General features: G+C 34.8%; 1 protein-coding gene across 1 annotated transcript in view; it reads left to right on the plus strand.

The window, feature by feature from the left end:
- The window catches only part of CNTNAP4 (contactin associated protein family member 4), a 214,501-nt gene that overhangs the window by 38,202 nt on the left and 151,393 nt on the right, over nt 1–24,906 (plus strand). Inside the window, exon 2 of the mRNA XM_054003153.1 lies at nt 10,148–10,258. Within this exon, the coding sequence (XP_053859128.1) occupies nt 10,148–10,258 (111 nt within the window). The remainder of the gene's footprint in view (nt 1–10,147; nt 10,259–24,906) is intronic.

Genomic DNA, 24,906 nt, shown 5'->3' on the forward strand with positions numbered 1-24,906 from the left:
CATCTGTAGGGGTACATCAAAAATGGATGCCCTACGTGATGAGTCACAAAAGCTATTGAGAGACAGGGTGGATCAAGTCTGAGCTAAAAGCCTGGCTTTAGATATTGCTGAAAGAGAAATGGCCGGCACTCCACCTCTACCCTGACTTGTGGATGGTCTCAAATGCTCTGTGGAGGTGGCTGGAAGGATGGAAAAAGATCAGTTGGGAGTGCAGAGACAAACCCACCTGAGCTGCTGAACTGTGGCAAGATGTCACTGCCTGGGTAGAGAAGTTGGCTGTAAAAGTTCATCATGAGAGGCACATGTGCCCAAGAGTTGGGCTGCTGAAGAACGTCACAAGAATGGGTGGGTGGATTGAGCTGTCAAGATTAAAATGTCTCAGGAGGAGCTGGACTGGAAACATAAGAGTGAATTATTTCTAATTTGGTGGGCCCATGATGCCTCAGGTCATCAGGGAAGAGATGCAGCATCCAGATGGGCTTGTGGTCAAGGGGTGGACTTACCCACAGACACTATCCCTCAGGTTATCCATAACTGTGAAACGTGCTGGGATCAAGCAGGCCAAGTAAAGCCTCTGTGGTATGCTAGACAGTGGTCAAAGAATGACTGAATATTCAGAGCTGGAAGGGACCCATAAGGATCGCTGAGTCCAGCTCTTAAATGAATGGTCCATATAGGCATCAAATCCTCCAACCTTGGCATTGTTAGCACCATGCTCTAACCAAATGACTCAGCTCAGGTCAAAATACAAATAAGGGAAGGCCTTGTAGGTTGATTACATCACGCTCCTGCAGATCTACCAAGGCAAGAGCTTCATGCTCACAATGGTGGAGACAACCACAGGATGGCTGGAGACATACCCTGTGTTCCAGGGAACAGCATCTTGGGCCTTGAGAAGCAAGTTTGACAAATATGAAAATAATAATGAAAATTTGCTTTCAGCCCAGAGGATTGACTGATGCTACCAGTTTTTCTGCTTGTACCTTTCCTTCAAGAAAAAGCTGCAAATGCTGTCCGTTCAAAGTATGTCTATAAGGTGATACAGGGTGTGGAAAATAAGGCTTTCTGGATAAGATTGAAATAATTTATTTTATTTAAGAATTATTGAGGTAATTTTATCACCATTGGTATAAACTTCCACTTGAAATAATATAAGTGATAGTGAAGAAAGGAGATTATTTTCTTCATATGGAGACAAGACAGCAAGATCCAAAGGTTTACAGCTGAAGATAAACTTTAAATCTTGTCTTGAAAATCTTGGATCTGGAAAAAAGATGTAATTCCCCAGCAGTAAAAATATTTAAATTTATAAATGGAATTTATAGTTGTAAAATACTGTTACACATTGTGTGTAAGTATTAATTACTGGGACAATTTTTATAGTCTGTAAGAGGAGTCAGTTTGGTATGTTGAAGCTTTTAATCCTGAAATAAGTAAGTGGATACACTTTTTTCCTTTTTTCCTACAGTGCAATAACAAGGATTTTATGTGTACTGCTCTCAGCATTCTTGGGCCTCTTGAGTTTCATTGCTTGTCAGATACTTTCAAGCAGAGCAGAACTAGCCCATGCCTTTGGAAGCAAGTGATCGTGAGGAGGCTGTTGCCAGAGTCATGGATTAAATGAGGGGGGGTTTGGAATTTTTTTTTTTAGGCACTAAATTTCATTGATGTTTCCCTGTGAAATACTTGTTTGTTTGTTTGTTTGTTTGTTGTTTGTTTTTTTGTAGAGGGGAATTGTTCTTTTTATTTTTAAGAATGGGAATTCTGTTGCTTGGGTAAAGTGTAATCTAAGTGAAACCATCTACCTTTGAGCAAAGTTTGATGTAATTAAATCACAATCAAAGCTTTCATTGAACCAAACAAACAGTTCTTTTCCCATTTTGTGTGAATTCTCTCTGCATCTGCTGTTTTAGGAAAAAGCAAAAATGTTTCTGTGTACTTCTGGTAACAAGGTGCGTAAAATATCCTCTCTTGTGGTAAAGACACTTTTACGGATCTCAAGAAACATGTAAATGTTATCTGATTATGTTATTCTGGTTGAAAAGAATTTATTTCTAATAAAATATTCCAAATTTAAAAAACGTTATGACATAGCACTAAGATGGTGAAAATTTAATCAGCCAGCAAGAAAGTTAGACATACCTCATGAGAATGAACATTTCATGGTGCTACAAAATTTGTTTTCATATATTGCACAGTGACATGAGAAAAAATGAATGCTGATGGTAAAGTTTATGTGCTTTTGATCAATATGAAATATTTTAATTATAAATTGTAAGTATTTTTTCAATTCCCTTATCTGTATATCTTATATGTATCTGTTTTCCTTCTCTCTAAAAACCTTGTCTTTTCTACCACGCGTGCTTGAGAAACTTCCAACTGACATTATAAACTGCATTAGTCTTTCATAGCTTTTCCCAGAAAAAAACTCCATTAGACTTACTGAATTAAATTATTTACCCATAAGATCATAATTACTAACATTTAATTTATTACTATCTTTTTATGCTAATATATTTTTCAACCTTTAGTCCAAGTTGCTAAGATCCCTGCCAAAACTCAATGAAAATGCATATTTCAGAAATAGAAATATTAATTTAATATTATTTTGACTTTATACAACCAAATAAGGCCTATAAGAACCCACAAAACTCTGATTCTGTGGTATTTTGAAAAGTGCTTATCCTAATTTTGCCATTCTGACTTTTTTTGAGAAGAAATAGGCCTTTAAATCAGAAGAGACAAAACTTGCCCATCTAGTAGAAGCCCTTCTACTTGATTTACTGTAGGAGACATCCTGAAGAAGTTGATCTAAATGTGTTACTGAGGCATATTTGCTTAATTAATAAATTTTGTCTTATTTCTTGAAAGTGAATAAGAAGATCCTAACTGGAAGGCATCCATTTCTCCCATCACCTCTCAGGTCTAATTTGTCCTAGTCTAATGTTTTATTGAATCAAATGCTTTTTCACTGCTGAATTCACAAATAAAAAATGTAATTGGTGTCTATGAAAAAGTATAGTCTTTATATAATCATCTTGGAAATTATTATAAAAACTTTCCTGGTTTCAAATGGTAATAGGAATTAAGAGTTAAGTTTTAGTAGTAGTACTTGCCTTGCATTGAATAATTGTCTGAAGGTTTCTGGAAAAGACCAAGAGAATCAGGAGTGAGTTCGTTTGGTTATTATTAATGTTTCTTTAGTGTCTGTTAGTAGTAGTAGAGTTTCTGACTTGTGGTTGGTTTCTGAGTACTAAGAACAAGGAAGTAAGTCCTTTATTTAATTGCTTATGGATTTTCAGAACTCTTTGTGATTTTCATACTCCCTTTCCCTAATATATGGAACAAAAATATCATGTAATCAGATAAAAGCAAAGAAGTAAAAATAAAGAAATAAAAACCTAAGGAAAACATAATTTCCAGCTACATAACAACCATGCCAGCAATTGAAGATATATTGCAAGGTGTGAATCTTTGCAAATGTCTGTAGGGAAACATTTTTTTTGTATCCCTTATATTCCTGTATAATTAAATTCTGATCTATATTACCGCAGTGTTTATCTTATTCCTTCTGGTTTGTCTTTTTAAGTTCACTGTGTTCAGTCACAAAAAGTCTTTCATGTCTCTGGTGAGCACCAAGGTTGTGAACACAGAGGAAATTTGGCTTTTTGTACTCACTAGCTAGTCGTGATTTCTTGTTGGCATGAAATAACTGCAGTTATGAAAAAGGATGGCTCCTTTAAAGGAAGGAAATATAGCATTTCGTGTATTTTGTTAAAGTAAAAATCACATGCCTGATGTGAATATAAAAGGAACAGTCAACTGCTAAGTGTCACAATTCTGTGCTGAATCTGTCTTAGTTGCTATCTGGAAAAGAGTATCAGAAAACTGGAAGACTTTGTTTCAAGTTCAAGAAAATCATCAGCCCTACCGTGAGGGTTATCTCCTTGATAAAGTCTTTAGCTTTGCAGAGAAAGTATTTTGAAATCCAAAAACCTTCTTTTTTTATTTTGGGCAGTCAGCTCTCTGCCTTCTCTCTCCACTGCCTCCAAGAAATAAGTGAAATGTATTAATGAAAACTTGTGTTTAAATAAAAAAATAAATTAAGTAGCTGTAAAATAAATTGTGAGCTACTCACAAGTATAATTTCAGCTTGAAAGGTTAACATCTTTCAAATAAGTAAACAGCAGAAAACCTTAGTGAAGTAAGGCATTATGAACTTTCTTGGCTACTACATGCAGTTGAAATGTAATTACGTGGAAATGCCTAACAAGTTCCATAAACTGAACTGAAGAATGAAAGACCCTTGTGGCTATCAAAATGAATGAATGAAACAGTGCAACTTTCCTAGTGAGTTGTTTTTAAGCTTCTAGCTACAAATAGCCAGCAGTAGACCTGTGATAAAGAAGTCCTTAGGCTCTCTGAACAAGGATAATTTATCCCTGAACAGGAAGCAGGCTGGGTTCATCTTAAGTGACATTGCATATTGTGTAGCTAGAAGACCTGAAACTGTGAAGGTCTAATGGTCTGTAAATCTGTCAACTTCTCCTCATTTCTCTTACTGATGAATATTTCACTAAGATTGGGACCAGCATAATGGTCAACACCTCTCAAGAAAACAAGGAGAGGGGAAATCTCTTTTTATCAATGTCATAGGAATCTCATTAAATTCAGTGCATCTTTTGGAATTAATTACAAGCCTGCACACTGACGAAAAAATAAATTACCACAATTAACATACTTAAAAATTCTATTAGATAAAATGACGTAGGTGCTCACATTTAGGGAAAATAAACTCTCTTTTGTTGAAAAGAGTAGACAGGCTAGAGAGTATTTGGTCTTCACAGTACTGGGAAAAGAAACTTTGAAGTGCACATGACAGAACCAAAGATTTATTAAATACCTGTTGGAGGGCAGGTTTTGTGGCACCTTTTTATAGGTTTTAGGAAACACTAGTCTTGTTGCTACAGTATGACATGTTCTTTATTGTTATGAGCCTCATTCCTTTTCATGAGGTGTTTCATCATAGATATTAATTTATTAAAATTTGATAGCAAAGTTGATCCTTCTTAGGGCTTACCTGCATGAGAAAGATTAACATTATTACACTTCTGAGAGACTCCCAGAGCTATTGCCTCTTCTATTCTGTTCCACTGTGATTGCATTTGTAGCTGTTTTTAGCTGTTCTACTTGTCTGACGATTAGGTATTTAGTTTTCCCTACTTGAGAAAAAATTGCAAAACTTTCTTTGATATTTTTTTTTTTACTGTTGTTTTGTTTTCACGTGGTTTACTGGAACAATTTTTTTTTTTCTTGTTTAATGTTAAATTGTTGCTTTGCTCTTTACTCAATATTTTCTTTGAGTCCTTCATAAAACCAAAGAACTTGATAGGTTTCTAGGGAATTCAAACATCATAATCTTTTTTTTTTCCTTCTTTGCTACTTCTGTCCTGCCTTATGAGAAGTTTAATAGTTAATTAAGGAATTGGTAGTTCTTGTTGGTTGAGGAAGTTTGGAGTAAATTGAATTTTAAGAAAAAAAAAGGTGCATAGAACAATATAATAGCTGAAAATAATTTCACTGAAAAGTAAAATAAGTGAAATTGCAATATGTTAATTTGTGTATGCACTTGGGTTGGGATGTTTTAGTTTGAGTTAAGATATGTCATGAGTAAAGTCAATACAATGATGTAATGCATGTGCTTTTTAGATAATTACGAACAGAACATTTTTCACAACAACTTGTAGTAGCTAGGCACTGTATGTTGACATTTGCTTATTTAGAGTAAATTTGCACTCAAATTGAAAAGCATTCAAATCTGTTAGTCATTATTGTGGGCCAAGCTGATAATTCAGATAAAGAAACTGTTCCATTTAAAGTAAAATCAGTTCCATATATTTTTGAAGTTTTCACAGAAAAAGAAGGTTTATGCCTGTAAATGAAATCAGTTTTTTTTCACTACATGGAAATTAAAATATACACCTATGCATTCTGAATAAAAAATTCTCAGGTTGTCCCAGTATTCTGCTATTTTTATTACAATTTTTATTTCAGCAAGCAGCTACTTTGAAGGAAGAAACAGAATTTATTTGTTTAACCACAGTATTATAAACATAGTCATCATAACTGTTACTATTGTTATTGTAACTGTTGTTATTATAAGATGATATCCTATTTGAACTCCTTTGCTGTAGTTCATATGGCATGATCTATGTAATTGATAGTACATGTGTATTAAAAGTTTCTTGGCTTACTCTGAATATGCATAATGGGATATTGTGTGGATCTGGAAGAGAAATGATAGGTATACTTTATTCATGCATTACTTAAGTTTTATTCCTTTAAATTGCCTCAGTTGCTTTATAAATTTTATTAAACTCACACTGGAATTACGGTACATGGAAAGGCATGCCTTATATAACTTGAATAGCTTTTCTTGAATAACAGATAATATGTATTTTGTTTATATATTTTTTCTTTCACAAAACCTTATTTGTTACCAGATTTCTGTGCATATTAAAGAAACCTAGACTTCTTTATGCTTTTGGTATTCTTATGTATTGTTTAAAAATATATATTTATAACAAAAATGTAATAAATGCTATAGGATGGACAACTTTTAACTAAAATATCTTGTTTTAAATCTCATGTTAGAGTGGTCTACTTAAGTATTCCTTTAGCTTACAGAAGCTGTGTGATATATCACTAGAAAGCCCTACATTGCCTTCAGCAGCAGGATGTGTTCTGTTGAACAGTGGAAGGCTGTCCAAGAGAAATGAAAAGTCACTGTTAGCATGTAAGAAAGCACTGAATTCAAACAGTGTTTCCATCATGTAGAACGTCTGAATGTCTTCCAATGTAAATGAAAGCATATAGAATTGTCAGCCTGTAGAGACTATTCTTTAATTTTTTTTTTAATTTACATTGAGAAGCAAGTTCATATGAACCATCTGGTTCTTGACAATATCTACAAAGTGTTTTGATTTCACTCTGGAATTCATACTAAATTTTGAGTTTAATTGCACAATGGAAGTTGCCACAAGAATATGTTTTAAGCTACATGTGCTAATCAATAAAGCAGAAGTTCATATGAAGTCATTTCCTGAAATGAAGCATAGTGGCTGTTGTAAAAGAAACGTATAATTATTCAGTGTATATCTATTTGTGACACATTGCTCATTTCTCATATTGTGCAAAAGGCAAAAAGCGATATCATGGACTGTTGGATTTTGGATAATACCTCTTTTTAATATTCAAAATTTTATGTGCCTTTCTATTATAAATCAAGTTTGACATAAACTATTATATGATAAATGCTGAGTGCTCATAGAATTCTTCTGGGAATATCTCAAAGCAATATGTGTGTTTCACAAATACACATGTATTAGACCATCTGCGTAGAATAATTCAGTACCATTGATTCCTTTCCAACATGTACATTAAAAAGAAAAAGGTGAAAAATGTATTTGGCAGAAGCTAACATTACGAAGGGAGATGTATCATCTATCCAGTGGAAATGTAGCTTTTTTTTTTTGTTTATTTTGAATTGAAATTAGTGAAGAGTTATACCCAGGGGTGATTTAAAAGTAGTGTGCCTGCTGTTGTTTATCTACTAGTGCTTCCATGTATTAATGGCATGCTCTCATTCCTGATGATTCATTTCATAACACATGCCACCTCTCACCAGAAGATCAATATTTAAAATATGATGCATTTGAGAGAGATGAGACATTCTGCTGCAAGTAGCTCTGCAATTTTGAGCACAGGGAAGATGTTGACCTGTGGAGCAGGTCCAGATAAGGGCTGAAAAATGTTCAGAGGGATGGAGCAGAAGCTCTCCTATAAGGAAAGCCTGAGAGAGTTGGGATTGTTCAGTCTGGAGAAGAGAAGCTGCCATGGAGACATTATCGTGACCCTTTCCGTACTTAATAAGAAAGTCTGTAGCAATAGAACAAGGGAAAATGGTTTCAAAAAAAAAGAGGGTAGATTTAGATGAGTTACAAGGAAGAAATTTTTTATGATGGGCATGGTAAAACACTAGAGCTGTTTGCCTAGAGAGGCTATAGATGGTGCACACCCAGAAACATTGTAGATCAGGTTGGATGGGGCTCTGGGAAATCTGGTCTAGTGCAGGTGTCCCAGCTTATAGCAGGGGGTTGGACTAGATGACCTTTAAAGGTCCTTTCCAACTCAAGCTGTTCTGTGATTCTTTGGGTCCGTGATTGTATATCATGCAGATAGATTTGAGTAAAAATGCCTTTTATTTTCTCCTCTTAATATTAATCTTGGTATCTGGACTTACAATGTAGGCTTTGGCAGTAGAAAAAGGATCAATGACACTTGAAGTGTTCCCTTGAATCAGCAGTGTAAGTTGCTCCCTGTGTGCAGCACAGCATCATCATATTCTTCCCTTTCTAATGTAATTTATGACTAATTAGTTCTTTCTATTTTCTGTGCTGTAAAGAAATCTTTCACTAATGAAATCCTTTTCTAAGACTTACCAGTGCAATACATTTACTCCTAAGACCTTCATTTTTTTTTCTTTTTTGTGCTTACCAGTTGTCCCGAGTAGATCAGCTTCTTTCACCATTGTAAATCTAAACTGTGGATAATGAAGTGAAAAAATCAGTTTGTAGTTAGACACTAAAGAGTAGTTATAAATTTTTACCTTTTTATTGTTTAAACCTAGAATAGGAAATAAAGTTCTGAAAGTAAGGATAATTTTATTTCTTTTTTTTTTTTTTTTCATGAGAGAAGTACTTTGAATTTGATAGAATGTGGCAGATGTGACTTTATCAAGAACAATTAATAAAACTTATTGTTTGTTGTGAATGGATATTATTTATGGGATTCAAGAGAGAACTTCTAACTCTAACAGTCAAGGCCACTACTAGGCCTTTCCTTTAGAAAGAGTTTTCCTCAAAGAATTAAATTAAACAACATTAAAATCAAAATTTTTGAATGTGATCAAAAATCCCCTTGGGACATTCATATTAAAGTCTGTGGTTAATTAGAAATATCTATAATTACTTAGCAGAAACGCTTAATTATTAATTAAGGTAAGGAAAAGATTTTGTATTCATTAATATTTATGGATTTTGACTGTGAATCCTGGTAGACAAATAGAAGGTTGGAAGAAGGAGAATTCACCTATGACTTATCAGTTATTAGTTGCATCTAAAGAATGTGATTGTCCTGAAAATAAACACTTCATAAAGACTAAAATTTGACATAATTTCCTCTTTCTCTAAAGAATTGATGCCAGCCCAGTATAGTTAGAGAAGGACTTGCTGCATTTGAGTTTTTTTAAAGTTAATTTTCTTTCAGCTAAACTGGATCAGATATTGATTCTCAATTGATACATTTCAAATTTAAATGGAGAATGAACACATATCCTGTATAGTAATTCAGCTGGAGAGGCATTTAAAGCTAGAGTATTGATTAGCGTTTGCTTGTTTCTGCACAATTGATTGTGAGCTGCAGTTAAGTCTTCTTTTTCTGAAACACTCAGGTTTTATTCATTATGATGTTAGGACTTGCATACTAATAGATGTGAGATAATGATTATTTTGCTGTGTCTTTATCAAATGCATATACCATTTGCAAAGCAGAAACTTCTCCATTTTGTCATGTTTACTGTGCTTAAAAGGGATGAGATTACTTTTTTATTTAATTTCATTCAGTTTGCTTGGCTTTATTTTTTTTTTTTTAGAAACAGTTGTATTAAATGTGATTGCACATTAAAAGTGATTGCAAAGACCTGTGCTGGCATCAGGTCAAAAGTAAATAAAAAATATGTGGTGAGGTTGTAGGTTGGTGCTGCAACAGAGAATTGAATGTATCACTTGCTATTCATGTAAATCATAGTGAGTGGACAGTGAACCATTCCTTGGTATGATCTCAGAAGTTAAGTTAGAAGTGGGTAAAACCAGCTGGTTAAAGAACATGATAAATTATTGTCTGGTAGTCTCATGAAATATTGGGTAAAAAAATCCAAACATGTGCCTCGGTACTGATACTTCTACACATAATACAGCAAGAGGAAATATTTAGAGATATGCTGCTCTCAGATGCAGAGTTGATTCTGTTACAGTTCCAGTAAGCAGGTCTGTCGGATTAACCTGAATGTGATATTTTTCATTTGCAGATAATTGTGATGATCAGCTGGTGTCTGCTTTGCCTCAGTCATCATTCAGTAGCTCATCAGAGCTGTCTAGCAGTCACAGCCCTGGATTTGCAAGGCTTAATCGAAGAGAGGGTGAGTGAATTTTATTGGTCAATTGTTAATTCTGGGTTGAAATGAAAATAGTTTAGATATTCAAGAGCATATGTTACTGTTCCAAATAATTTTTGTCTGGTGTTTGTATACCAACTATGAATGACTGTGTAGGCTCAGCTCAAGGAAGTTATGAATCTCAACTTCCCACCCTTTGGTAAGCTTCTGTTTTGAATGAAGTTGTGATATCAGTGGAAATTATATATCCTGGAAGGAATTATCTTAATTTGAAGTAATATATGCTCTTAGAATTTTAAATAATACATGTATTATCACCAAAATTAGCATCTTTATATTGGTCTTGCCTAAAAATGTATGTTTGAAAGCTTTTTCCATTTGGCTCTCTTCATGTGCTATGAAGTTGTTTGATGCATGTTAAAATGCATTTTTTAGATTTACAATTTCCTCCACTGTGCCCTGTACTGTATGCACACATTAGAAATGCTTATAACCTTACATCTGGTATAATTTAAACTCATGTAGATACAAAACAGGAGGTAGCTTAATTAGAAGATTATGACTGTCTACCTTCTCATTCTGTGGACCTCAGGTTCATGATACTGAACAGAGTACAGGTTTGAATGTCTTATTCATTTGTCATTGTTTAATAATGTGACCAGATTGTTTGGCTAGATACCTTATGGTTCATTCAGATGTAATTTTATGGAACAGTGTAGATAAGGTGAGATGAAAATTTCTTCAGTCTTCAGTAAATTAATTTTAATTATATTACTTTAAAACTTATATTTTATTCTTTATTTTTCAGTGAAAGTAGAGACTCAGTACTTGCTATGGAGCCAGGAATAAATTTTCTACATTGAATTTGTGTTTAACTCTTTTTTGTGAATTTCCTGTGCAAAACCTGATTATATTTCTAGATGTATATACATGAAAGTTTTATTTGGATGGAACAAAGCTAGTCATTATACATACATGGTTATAAATAAAAACATTTAGGCACACAAGAAATTATTGCTAAACCATAAAGACTTGGAAAAAATCTGTTATTAGGAAAATATGATGTGTACTGTCAGTGATTTTATGGAAGCAATGAACACATAAGAAAAAATTGTGTGATACCTGAAAGTGGGTTTGCATTTAATATAGATCATTCTCTACTTTGAATAAAAACATCTCTTTTTTTCAGCTGAAGTTAGTGTCTGAGAGTGATTGTGACCTCCTAACATTCATTTAGGACAAGCAGATTGTGGTTCCAATACAAGAATATGCTTAGTTCTTAAAATGCCAAAGTTAGGGAAAACTGAATGCATTTTAGACAGAAAAAGGTTGAGTATTTTTACACAGGCTACATGGGAGTCAAAATGTTGTCATTCATCAATAAAGAAATAAACTAAATATGCATATACACCTACACTGTTTCAGTTGCCAATGGAAAGTTAAAAAATAGCAGGAAATTTATCAGAAACGTGGGAAGTTGAACTGAAATGGTTCTTTAACCATGTAGATTTGTGTTTACTAAATGTAGAAAATCAATAGGAAAAGTTACAGGGATTGAGGAAAGAAAACTCAAGCCTAAAAAATAAAAGTACAATATGTACTTTATGTGAAGACATAGTAAAAATGATAACAGCAGAGAATTATTAGTAAAACAGCTAACTGAGAATATGTTTCAGCTTTCTCTCTGTAAAGCAAAAAGATAATGTGGTTGACTCCTTGATAACAAAAAGAAATTTCCAGTCCATTAGCAGTTAGGGAAAGTGATAACATCCAGGAATAACTCATTAAATGTTCTTCAGAGTTTTAATTATTACTAGTTCGTTGATTCCTTGAAGTTTTCAGATACTCAATACTCAAGCACAGCTAATGAATACTTCTGCTAACTGCTGAAGTAGTTACTCTGACATCAGCTTTACATGCAATAATGGAAAATTACATAGAAAAATTAAGTAGAAAGAATTAAGTAAAAAACTCCAATCACTAAAAGCAGTTTAATATTTTTAATGGAAAAATAAATTTTTAAACCCCTGATTTAATTATTTGAAGTTAGCAGACATAAAATGCAGGGATTTAATATAAGTAGAGTTTGACTTTTGGCCTAATTTTGTATGAATTTTTCATTTTAAATAATAGCACCATACCAGTGTGGTCCAAGTTAAATGCATTAAGATCTAGCTGGTGGTCCTCATAATGTATTTATCATTACTATATAAAGGTGTTTTCAGAGAAGTTCAAAGGAAACTCTAAGGCCAGCTTTGTTCAATACTTTTGTTGATTATATGGAAGTAAGCACGAATCATTTATGATGAAATGCATAATGAAATGAAGATTAGTAAAATAGTGAATAATCATGGCAAAGCAATGATGAAGAAATATGTAATCAATATACCTAAATATACAATATAAATATACCTAAATAGAAAATATAAATAAACATTTTAACAGGGTGAGTTATAAAGTATTTAGAGGAAAGAGTAGAGGTCATACTTATTAAATAGGAACTGTATTCTACAAAGCTGTAGCTGAAATTGATCTGGGAATTGAACTAAATTAGCAATCCCGCTTAGCTTCTTCTCTAGCAAAAAAATACCCAAACCAAAAGCAAACAAAAACCAAAACCAAACAAAAAAAAGTGTACAAGCAAACAGAAAAAACAAACTTCTTATTTTCTATATAGCTTTATACTTTACCATTGAGATGTATACTAAAATTCTGGATGCTGAAAGTCTGGTTGAAATTCTAGGCTGTTTTCCTATGCCAGTGGGAATAGGTGACACAAAAAATGTTCAGGGGAGGTGCTCTCTTTTTATGTATCTATCCACAAGAGAGTAAATGAAACAAAAATGATAAAAGAACAAAGGTAAAGTGCACCTCTTTATAGGGTGAACTGAGGCATCCCAAAAGAAGGGAAAAAGCAGACAGTATTCAGAGCATGTCTGCGGGGGATTATTGCGATAGGAATTTAAATGCCAATACCTAACCAGGACCATCAAGGATGTGTTTCTATCCACTCATTGCCAATAATTTACATGATGAGTACTCAGTTGAAGTCTGGCGCTACAGAGGGTTTGCTCTATTTGCAAATTCTTGGTGTGTTATCTCCCAACCATGATCTGTGAAAGAGCCCTTTACCACATGGAGAGAAGGTTGTGTCATTTTTGAGCTCAGCATTTTCTGGTTTTGTCTGCAGTGCACTGTCAAGCTGGTTGTACACACTCTCTAATTCACCATTCAAATACCCTTGGAAAAAATACATTAAATGCACTATGAATCACCATACCATGAGCCTTTATACCCAAGAACACAGGCCTTCTTTTGAATTAATGAACTTCTGAAACCTTGCAAGAAAAAAATTCAGAAGACAGCTGTTCTACAAGAGTGAACATACCATTGGAATAGCCTTAATATTTGGACAGCTAAATAAGCTGGATAAGGATTTAGCTGTGATTATCTTACCCCACAATTAATTCATCAAAATATGACAGAAGAAAATTGAATGTAGAAGTTGTTAAGTAGCCAAAAAAACTGACTTACAGTGTGGCTTTGCGTTCTTTTCCCCGGTCTGGGGCAGCTCGGGAGCCTAGCTAAAGGCGCTGCTTCTCGGCCAGACCGGGGTCACCGCGTGGTCCGGGCACTCTGGTGTTCAGCGCACCAGCATGGGCTGGCCACGCTCTGTAACCGCACTGGAAGGAGAATGAGGAGGTGAGGGAATGACCACCCTGTCTTTGCGGTTGGCTGGAGAAGGTTTATTGTCGCGTGGTGCTGCGATGGAGAGCAGTGACCGCTCCCCAGCGCCGCGTGGACAAGATGGCGACAGGACCGAGTGTGTGTGGGGTTTTATAGGGGGCAGGCAGACGCTGGTGGAAGCCCTCCCGCCCAATGGGGACAGGCAACGGGGGGGTGACGTGGACCACAGCGACCAACGGGAATGTGATGGGGGTGAATACAGGTTTCCGGGAGGAATAGGGATGTGGGGATGGGGTAGCTGACAAGGAAATTTCAGAAATGAATGGGGTGGTTACTGGGTGACGTGGGGAAGCTCCAATGGCAGGCAGCCTGGAGCGAACCATTGCGGGGGGAAACGGGGGTACACAGAACTGGCTACCTAACATTATAAAACCCCTAATCTAAACCCAGCCCAGGATGCAACATTACAGCTTTCTCTTTCCCTGAAGTAGGAAGAAACCCATGTATTTTAATTATGCAGTCAGCTTACCCTGCCAGTTTTTCAAAAGCAGCCTGAAATTTTGAATGCCTTAACAGCAGGTCTATTTTTTTCCGCCCTGCTGTATATATGGAACTTCTTTGTCTTTTTCATTATCTTTACCTTACCATTACACTGAATATCCTACGCTTTTATCACATTCTTTTTGTTACAAAGACTATTTAAAGGATCGCTTATTCAGTGTGGTATTGTAAACTCCATACTTATTTTTCTTTTTACAAAACAGTATACTTTAGCCACTTTTTGACAACTCACACTAAGTAGGTCAAAATGAATAAATGAATTCTAGCAATCAGTAGTTAAAGAAAACATCAAGTCAACAGCTAAAGTTAAAACATTTCTTACAGAATAAGGAAGTCAATTTTCATCAATTTTTATAAGAAGCAGTTTAACCTTCATAACGTAATGCTAAAAATTAAAATAAAATGGCAGACAAATTAAAAAAAACTTAATTGCAGCTAGGATTGTATGTCACCAAGGGATAACTAGGAAAAGCTTATCCTCTCCATTTCAGCAGTATGTAAATAAAATTCATTAAAGCTGATATTTTATTTTAATACAAGGAATAAGAAAAGGAAACTGATGTTAATCATTATGTTTTTATAAACAAACAGCAAATCTAAGTTGAACCATCTAACATCATGACACATTTTTATGACTTACCTGTATGTTACTGTATGTATATATTAGGAAAAAGGCAAAAGTAACAATCTAAGTCTTTTGCTTTTAAATAAAAAAAATAAGAACTTCTACAGTGATTTCTTCTAAAAGGACCAATTTATGTGCTGTTGTCCAGTGAAAGTCCAGGACCATGCAGTTTCTGAGGAAGAAATCGATCTGGTTTTCTTTGGTTGGTTTCTTTCCTGTAGCTATTACAATAGTTATATCTTTCAGTAAGAACATTACCATGGATCTCTCAGCATATTAATTACAAAATTGTTTTTAATATAATTTTACAGTTTCACTTTTTCTGCAGAAGATGTTTTTAATAAGGGTAGTAGACACCTTAAAAATTGTATGGGCATATAGGAAAATTGCATATGGCATTGCATATGCATATGTTGCATGTACACAATTTCTAAAAATTCTCAGGAGTATATCAGCCTTATAAAGGTAGAATTTGAAGCAGTATTATTGCATTTGTGTCAAAATTTGAATTTATGGTACTTTTGCTTTGCTATATGTTCTGTTCGTATGTGTATATGGTGTGATTCTGATACTGCAAAAGGATGTGGGGGTGGGAAACAAAGTGACAAAAAAAGAAAGAGAAAGATAGAAAGAAAGAAGTAACTAAATTGTACTTAACCAGAGTGAGTAAATAGGATCAAAGATTCACTAATATTTTTAATATTTGCAGCCCATTGTGCTTTCATGAACATTTATGAGGAGTTGGAATATTTGTATAGTTATTTCAAGAAACCTAATTCCAGACTTGTCATCAAAATTCATTTAAGCATAACAAAGCATAAAAAGAGGTTTCAGCCAGCTATTTCATGTGTTTCATCATTGGAATAGCAAAATCCATGGTGAAATGCACAGAAGGAGTAAAAAAATGTTAATAAGGGTACTACATTCTTGAAATTGTTTGGGACTCTTTTTCTACCTGAAATATAGCTATGGGAAGAGAAAAAATAAATTTTTGAGAACTCACACTAATGGATAAATTAATTCTAGCAATTAGTAGTTAAAGAAAACATCAAGTCAACAGTTAAAGAAAAAAACAGTTTTCCAAAAACTTGTGTTAAACTACAGTATTCAAATATTCTTACAAGCAACCTTGAACAGGCTTGAGAACAGGATCAAATAAAAGTTGACTTCAAAAATAAATTTTGCTACTGTCCTTTTTGTTAAAGTTAATAGAATAAAAAATAGAAATCTGGGTATAGCCATTTTTTTCTGGCTTTCGATAGTTCTAAATAATATACTTTTAAAATCTTAGATAAAGGCTGAATTTTACCCAGAATTTGAATCTTTATGATATCCTTTAGAGAGTCAAAATAGAATTTGACTTCCAGGATTGCTTTGCAGTAACAAAGAATTTAAGGTCATGCCTCCTTTAATTTTTTGAGGGATGGAAAAATAGATCATAAGTGAGATGCATCTGATTTTCTTCTTTTTTCTCTTGTATGTTTGGGCCAAGGGTAGAGGAGCTTAAATATTTTTTTCTAAAAATCTAAAAAGCACCAATTGCTAGATGGGATAAAGCCAGATATTGGAAAATTTCCTGAATTAATAAAGTACAAAATTTTCTATGTCATGTAATAATGACTAATTTCAGCTGTAGTGCAAAATAAGGCTGAGTGTCATAAATTCCAATTTTTAGAGAATTATGACATTTTCAGTTTCAAAGGTGAATGCTATAAAAATAGAAAACATTCTTCCTGCCACACCCCTACAAAAAGTTCCGAGACTTTACTTGTACAAGGGATCTGTTTTTTGACATCTGATTTATAATAGATTTCCTGTCTTGTATAGGAGATACGGGTTTTTCCCCTTTCATCATCCTGGGCATACTACAGTGTTAGTGCCAAACTCAGCTGGTTCAATGGAGAACTCAGGATTCCTAGACTAATCTCAAAGCTTTTCAAAATAGTGTTACTAGTCACTGTTTCCCTCAGTGTCCTTTAGGCAGATAATTCATATAAATATTGTTGTAATCTTTATGAAATTATGTTAAATTTATATATTACATTATAATCTACATCTTCAGGTATCTCAAAGAGACAGAAAATTGTGAACTAAGCTACTTCAGATAAGAGCTGAAAGTACATCAGGCACTCTTGAAACAGGTCTATAGAAAGTATCAGACTCATCATATTTAGTTGACTAATATATAAAGTAGAATTTTCTGGTGAAAAGTGACTTTGACTTGCTCAGCTTTTTGATTTCTGTCCATCAACAGGATTTAATTTTCAAAGACAAATGTAATAATAAAGAATAAGTGAAATACACAAAACTATTAGATAATGGCACTAGGTTAGCAAAATTTATTTTTGTACACATAATACCCTTTCCATTCACATTTTTAAACTTTCTGTCCCAAACTGTTCCTGCTGTGGACTTTTGCAGTGAAATTAGCAATGAATTTCTATTACTTAGCTGTTTTGAATAAATTTCACTGCTCTTGGGGCCAGATGAAAAACAGCAGTCTCTGTCTAGCACTCTTATATCCCAAACCAGGAATCATTTATGTTCCAGAAGAACAATTTTCAATTACCACCTGTTGCATATAAAGAGTTAGAGAAATTACTGCTAGATCATGAAAATAAGTGTAAAATAAACCAAAAACTACTTGTTGCTCTATTTTCTTCAGATTTTCAGTGAACAATGAAGTCTATCCATCATTTTTCAATAAATTTCCCTGTTGCAGTACCTCAACTTCTAACCAGAGAGGTTGTAACAAATTATTTTGATGTAGATAATTGGATTAGTATATAACAAAGATTTGAGCTCTACAGAGAAGAATAAAGCAACATACTAACATCCTGTTCCATGTTGGAATTAATTCCAGTCATTACTCTTGGTACAAATATCACATAAAACTACGATGATTCAGCTTTGGCTGTATTAACTTGCAAGACAACTTTGTGTATTTGACTTTATGATTTCCTTCACTCTCAAGGGAGTTGTTTCCAAAACTCCTCCCAATGGCTTAAAGCAGTAAAAAAAAGTAAAATAACTACATCAGCAGGATGTTTATGCAAAAATAGAAGCGCTAAAGTACTTTTAAGGTTTTTTTTTTTTTTTTTTTTCATTTCATGGTGTAATGATCAATAGTGTGGTAGAGTGGGCAGAACTGATGTGGATGAATTCAGTAGAAAATTTTATAAATATTTTTAAGTCCCAAAAGGAAGTACCCTTTTTTGGAGACCTTTTTTTGCCTACCTCTTCATTTCCTTTGTTATTATGTATCAAAATTAAGAATTCAGTTGTAAGTTTATTAACACAAATTTTAGTTTATATAATAACACCATTTAAGAATCAATAGATTATAATCTATCATAAAATAATATTTATATCATTTGCAGAATTTAAGATATTTTTATTAGTAATTTTCTACTGTTAAATAATTTATGAATATGTTGATCCTCCAAAAAGCCTTCACCTATGGGTTTTAAAATTTCCATGAATATAGCATGCCAGCTCCTTTGTATGATTTTGTAGGTTTCTTCAGTTTTAAAATATTAGGGACCTAAATTATAGTGTCATGAATATTCTAGAATTTAAATAATTTCTTTAATGTTCTTTCTGTTGTTGCGGTCTCTTCCTAGCATCATATTGGTAATTGTAGGTTATAGCTTACGAACCATGTTAAATGTAACTAAAAGGTCATCAGTAAATTAAGCTGCTCAATCTTCAATATTTTAGGGTATAAAAAAATCATTGTCCTTTTTATAGTATCTGAACTTACCTAGACTACCAGCACTACTGCTGTTTTGTTTATCTTAAGAATAAGAACATTACATTTTTTGATGTTCTCTGATGAGTTGCTTATGGGGTTGTTTGGTTTTGGGGGTAGAAGCTTCTCCATTTATACAGTCATTTATTCTACATATTAGTATTGATTTCATTCTAAGAGAACTGAAGTACAGCTGTGCATTAGTCTCATCATGACTTGTCTAGAAAGAAAATGAAGGGTTCCCTATTTATTTATGCACATGTATCAGTTCAGACTTTTTCTAGAAGGTGATTTGGGTGTTTTCTTTTCCGGTGTCTTAACATGCCACAATTGCATGTATGCAGTGATAGTCATTGCAAAAGTCAGAACTGCAAACACTCTGAGGTCAGAAACTGAATGTAATTAATTTATCATACTTTCTGGCTGAGGTATTCTATAATCCTTCAGTAGAGAATTAATTTGAATAGGAATTGTGCTGTTATCAGATACCTGTGTATCAATTCATGCTAAGGTTGCTGTCTGCCTGAAGCATGTGTGGATTGCTGGATGTGTCGCTCATAGATTATTCCCTGTACCATTTGCATGACAATATTAAGAGGCATTGATAAATAGTATGACCTTCAAAGGAACAGAAAAAAGCAATATATTTTGCAATTCATGATAATTCTATAGTGCTATGAGTGTATTTCACAATATCATCGTTAAAAGGCTTATTTCCCCTGTTTTGGGACAGAAAGATAAGTAAAGAGAAATGTAACCTTAAATAATACTGTTTGAGGAAGTTGGTTTAAAGGAAAAACCAAAATAAAAACCCAAAGTAAAATCCAAATTATTAAATTGTTGCCTACATTAACAAATGTGTCTCAGGTCAGGTAATTTATTGTATTCAAAACTAATTATTGTTTCTCAAAATAATATAATGAACCTGAAAGTTCAATAGGGATCTACAAGACTTTTTAAGATCTGAATTCTAAAACAGAATTTTGAGTCCATTACTAGGGAATTTTGTGAAAAATCATTATTTAAAAAAAAAAAAAGAGAAACTAAATGTCCAGAAAAATGGTAAGGACTTAGTTAAGATCATTTGCATCTTTGCTAGGCTAGTATTTTACTGCAACGTTCAATTAGGAAAAAAAAAAAAAAAAAAAAAAAAAAGTATTGTGAAGAGTGAAACAGCATGTTTTGCTTAATAGGGGCCAAGAATGGTGGGCAATACAGTAGGAGAAATATTATTCCCCATTTAATCATTTGTTTTTTTGTTGATAAGTTGAAATAATAACTTTTAAAATTTCTCAAATATAACAAAATAGATATATTATGGAATATGTAGTGCGAGCAGGATACTGCATTTATAGCTAATACAATTTTGAAATGTAGATGGAATTTTAAGTACATAATTAGTGTCATTGATCAGACATTGATTTAAAAATATACACAACTGAGATTTCCTGTGTTGCGAGCTGCAAGAGAGACACAAAGTTGGGAATTTTAACACAGATACCATACATAGTGATTTGTGCTTTTAGCATCATTTCAGATGATAGCTGTTTATTTCAGTAATACTGTGAAATTAAATTGAAAATTCTGAATTTTTAAATGAGATTGTTAGAATAATTTTAATAATTGAATAAAATTATTAAGAAAATGTATAAATAGATTCCATCAGATTTTTTTTCAGCATTATAGTTTACTTGTTTTTTGAGTGATGAGTAAAAGTTATGCTCTTTATTTTTAGATATAAAACAGCTGAAGTCTTCCTTTAATATTAGATCTTTGAGCTATAGAAAGATGAATGTCTTTCTGATGGGAAATCAAAAGTGTCTATTGACTCTAAAGTGTAAATTGTCAAAAACACACTGGCAAGAGCTCACTGATAAATCAGTTTTCAGAAAGCCTTGATATTTCAACTTCTAACATTTTAAAAGGGATTAAGCTGCCTCATGTTGAAGTGCACCTGGTTTCTAAATATAGGATGAAGGGATGAAGTGGAATCTTCACTTTTGCTGTTGTTGGGAGGGATAATAGATTTACATCTGGCAAACAGAACCTTTTGTTTGTGGTTATTGTATGTCTTTAATTCTGAAACAGGATGTCTGCAGTTTAAGTGCATTTATAAAACCATTGATGTTTAATTAAGCTCAAAAATAAACAAACAAAAAAAGAACCAACCACAGAATGTGAAGTGTGGCAAAGGATATATTAATCTTGAATTCAGGAGCCTAGATATTGTAAAGTACCTTAAATCAAACCCAATCAGGGTTGATTTGAAATTAAAAAGAACTGAAAAAATACATCTGTTTTTTCAAAAAAATAATTTAGGTTTTTCTCCTTTTATTCCAGCCCATTTTACACAAAACATTTTTAATAAGATATTCAGTGGACCATTCTCATGTCTTTCAATGTATTTTAAAAATATTTATATCCAAAATGCTCAAGACATCTTATAAACATGCTTATTAATAAAGCAAGAGAGTTTAAATAGACATTTTAGCTTAATTCATTATAAGAATTCTGGACATGCATGCAAATTTGTTTTGTTTATTCCTTTTTTATGATACTGTTTTGTCTCTTTAGATCTTCAGTGTGTTCTCACAAATAATTACCTTGTTAACTGAATATCCTTTAATTTTTTTTTTTTAATATTAAATGTGTGACTCATTACCTTGCTGAAAAGAGTACTGCATTATAAAGTGAACACTAGTTGGCAAAAGGGACATCTCTTCCTTTTTAAAAAAAAATTGCTCCTGAATATATCTGCTACTAAAAATTATCCTCATTTTCTTTTAAAAGTGAATGCTTTACGGTTTTTCAAGGTGCAGCTATTAGAGGTAAACTATTCTGAATTACTAAAATGTAACAATTCTGACAGTTTTGCAAAGTTTAACACATCCATACGTTAGTATTTTGCTAAGAAGTAAATATTCAGTAGAAATAGGAGCAAAAGCACTTTGATCCTTAACTATGTGTGCCCCATACCTAATCTAAAATACAATAAACCATAATAGAGTTTGGTTTTGCTATTGGTTTTTAATGATGGATCAGGATTCTTTTATTTTAAAGAAATAGGTTGCGGCGTTGTGTTCTTCCCCCTGGTCCCGGGCAGCTCTGGAGCCCGGCTAGGCTCTGCCCCTTCGGCCGGACCGTGGTGGCCGCGTTCCCGGGCACTCTGGCACTGAGCACACCGGTGTGGGCTGCCGTGTTCTATAACCGGCGCAGGGAGGAGATGAAGGGGCAAAGGAATGGCACACCTTGCCTTGCGGTTTGCTGGATAAGGTTTATTCCCGTACGCTGGCCGCAGTGGAGGGTGGCGTCCGTCCCCCAGCGCCCATGTGGACAAGATGGTGACAAGACAAAGGAAACATGGGGTTATATAGGAGGTGAGCAGATAGGGGCGGAAGCCCCCCTTGCCCAATGGGGACAGGCAACGGGGGAATGACGTGGACCATGGCAACCAACAGGAACACGACGGGGTGGATACAGGGTTCCGGGACGAATGGCAATGCAGGGATGGGGTAACTGACACAGAAGTTTCAGGAATAAAATGCAGTGTCGCACTCTTTCTCCCAGGTCCAGAGCAGCTCCGGCGCCCTTCAGCGCTGCCTCCCCGCCGGATGCGCGGGTCTGCTGCTTCTCTCCCACGGGCCACTGCTGCTGGCACACCAATTGGGGTCTGCTGGGTTCTGTCACCCGCACGAGGGTCTGAGGCAAAGAGGGAAGGAATGTCCAGATCACCCACGAGGAAGGAAGGAAGGCTTTATTGTCACGGAGAGCTGCTGTCGGGGGGGAGCAACCCGCACTTCCCACGCCACGTGGGGGAAATGGTGCCAGGACCCAGGAAGGAGCGGGATGATATAGGGGATGTGATAGGGAGGGCAGACACCCCCCCACCCAATCGGTGCGGGTGCCGCGGTGATGACATAAGACAGCGACCAACTGGGACACTGCAGGGGTGGACACCGAGCCTCGGGTTGAGCAGGATCATGGGGATGGGGTGGCAGACACAGGATTCCCGGGGCCGGACGGGGGAGTGGTCACAAGAGCAGCTGGGGGGAAAGTCCAGCGGCAGGCAGCATGGGGCTAGACACCGCAGGGGTGGGGAAGACACGGGGGAAGCGCGGGGGTATACAGGACTCAACTAGCTAACACAAATAAGAACCCCTAAAACCCAATCCCAGGATGCAACAATGAAAGGGGGTGGTTACAAGACTGACATGGGAAGGCTCCAATGGTAAGTGACCTGGAGCGAACCATCGTGGGGGGTGAAATGGGGGTACATAAAACTGGCTAACTAACATTATTAAAATCTCTAACTGAATCCACCCAGGGATGCAACAATAGTTATTGAACTAAAAAAAAAACAAAAAAGGTTTTTTCTGTGTGACTCTGCTTTTTGCACTTACCCTCTAGGCCTGTGGCCACATTTAGGTATAAGGTTTTTTTAATATATTGAAAACTTTTTTTTCTTACCCAGACTTCATTCTGTGTTACCTTTTTTACACCCTGTAATAGCAGTAATAACTTTAAAATACATTTAGTAGGGAAATCACTGTATAATAAGTAATATCTGTATATACTCATAGGACTAGATTCTAATATGATGCAGAAGGCCAGCTGTCTACATTTAGCAAAAAGTCAACCTTGAAATTGGTAAGCTTAGAAGAGTAGTCATGAAAGAGCAGTTCAGGCAAAAAGGAAATGATCCATTGAAATCATAGTTTTCACAAGTCATTACATTGTTTACTGTGTTTCCTCAAGGGATTGTTTTGCCTTCTGGATAACTAAGAAGCCTTGATTATTTTTCTAGCCTGCAGAAATATGAAAAAGCTTTTATCATGTAATCTTTTGCTAGACACATACATATATATACATATAAAAAAAAAGTAATTTCAGATTACTTCCTGATAAAGTAAATGAAAACAAACAAAAAAGCCCACCACACCTTCTATTTATAACTGCAACAAGTAATCTCTTATTTTTGCTGTTACATGAGTACTTGTCACATAAAATTAGTTATGTGATCATTGTAAGGTGCTTAAAGTTTTCTGCTATGTTTACATGGAAACAAGATTAACATAATCAGACCGGTATGGGTAGAGATGCTATGGCGGCCATATGTGGGCATAGGATTCTTCACACTCAAATGACGCAGCACGAAACTCACCATGGCTTTGTTCTCATTTCTCAATAGCATGTAAGGTATTTTTTTTTCTGTAACAAATCTAGAATAGTTGTCTGTGTTCATATTTCCCAGAATTCTTAAAAACTTTTTTCCAGATTCATCTGTGTGGCTGATCATGCCTCTCACTGTAGTCTCAAAGGCAGTATTTTCAGCTAGAGGGGAATTTTGTGAGCCACTTTTAAGCAGTTTGCCCTCAGGTATTCATCATTTTCTGGGAGTGGGGATTGCAAAGAAGCCAGGAAAAATTTGGTGAAATTGAGACTGAACTGGGATTTCTGACACACAGAATTATAGCACCAGAAGTGGCAGTATGAATACTGCTGTACTGTTTGACCTAGTGCCAGGATCTGAAGCAGCTGGAGCCTCATCCTGGGAGGGCATACATAATAACAAACAAGAAGAATTTTCTAAATGTCAAAATTTTGCTTGAGGGAAACCATATTCCCAGTACAGTTTCTGGCAGTATTCCACTTGCAGTAGCTCTCAGGTTCTTTTATGTGCCTTTTACACTCATTTCCCTAACCTTTTCACAATTTCTAAGATCAGAAAAGACAAAGGCACAATTATTTTTGTGGCTTTGTGCTTGCTGAGGTAGTTTTGGCTTATGTGGTTACAAATGTCCTTCTGGCCTTTAGTCCACGTTCCAGGCTGCCTGGACTCAATTTCACAGTTGAACTACCAGAAATTCAAACCAGATATGAAGGCGGTGCTCCTGGCTGACTGTCACAGGTAGATCTTACAGATCTAGGATGTCCCATATAACATGAAAATAGTTATCAGAATACATTTTCCACCTCAAAATCCCTATGGAAATTGAATGTTACCTGCAAATGATTCATGTTTTGGTACCAATAGGCTTTCGACTTCTC

The sequence above is a fragment of the Vidua macroura genome, chromosome Z (assembly GCF_024509145.1).
Source record: "Vidua macroura isolate BioBank_ID:100142 chromosome Z, ASM2450914v1, whole genome shotgun sequence".
Taxonomy (NCBI): Eukaryota; Metazoa; Chordata; class Aves; order Passeriformes; family Viduidae; genus Vidua; species Vidua macroura.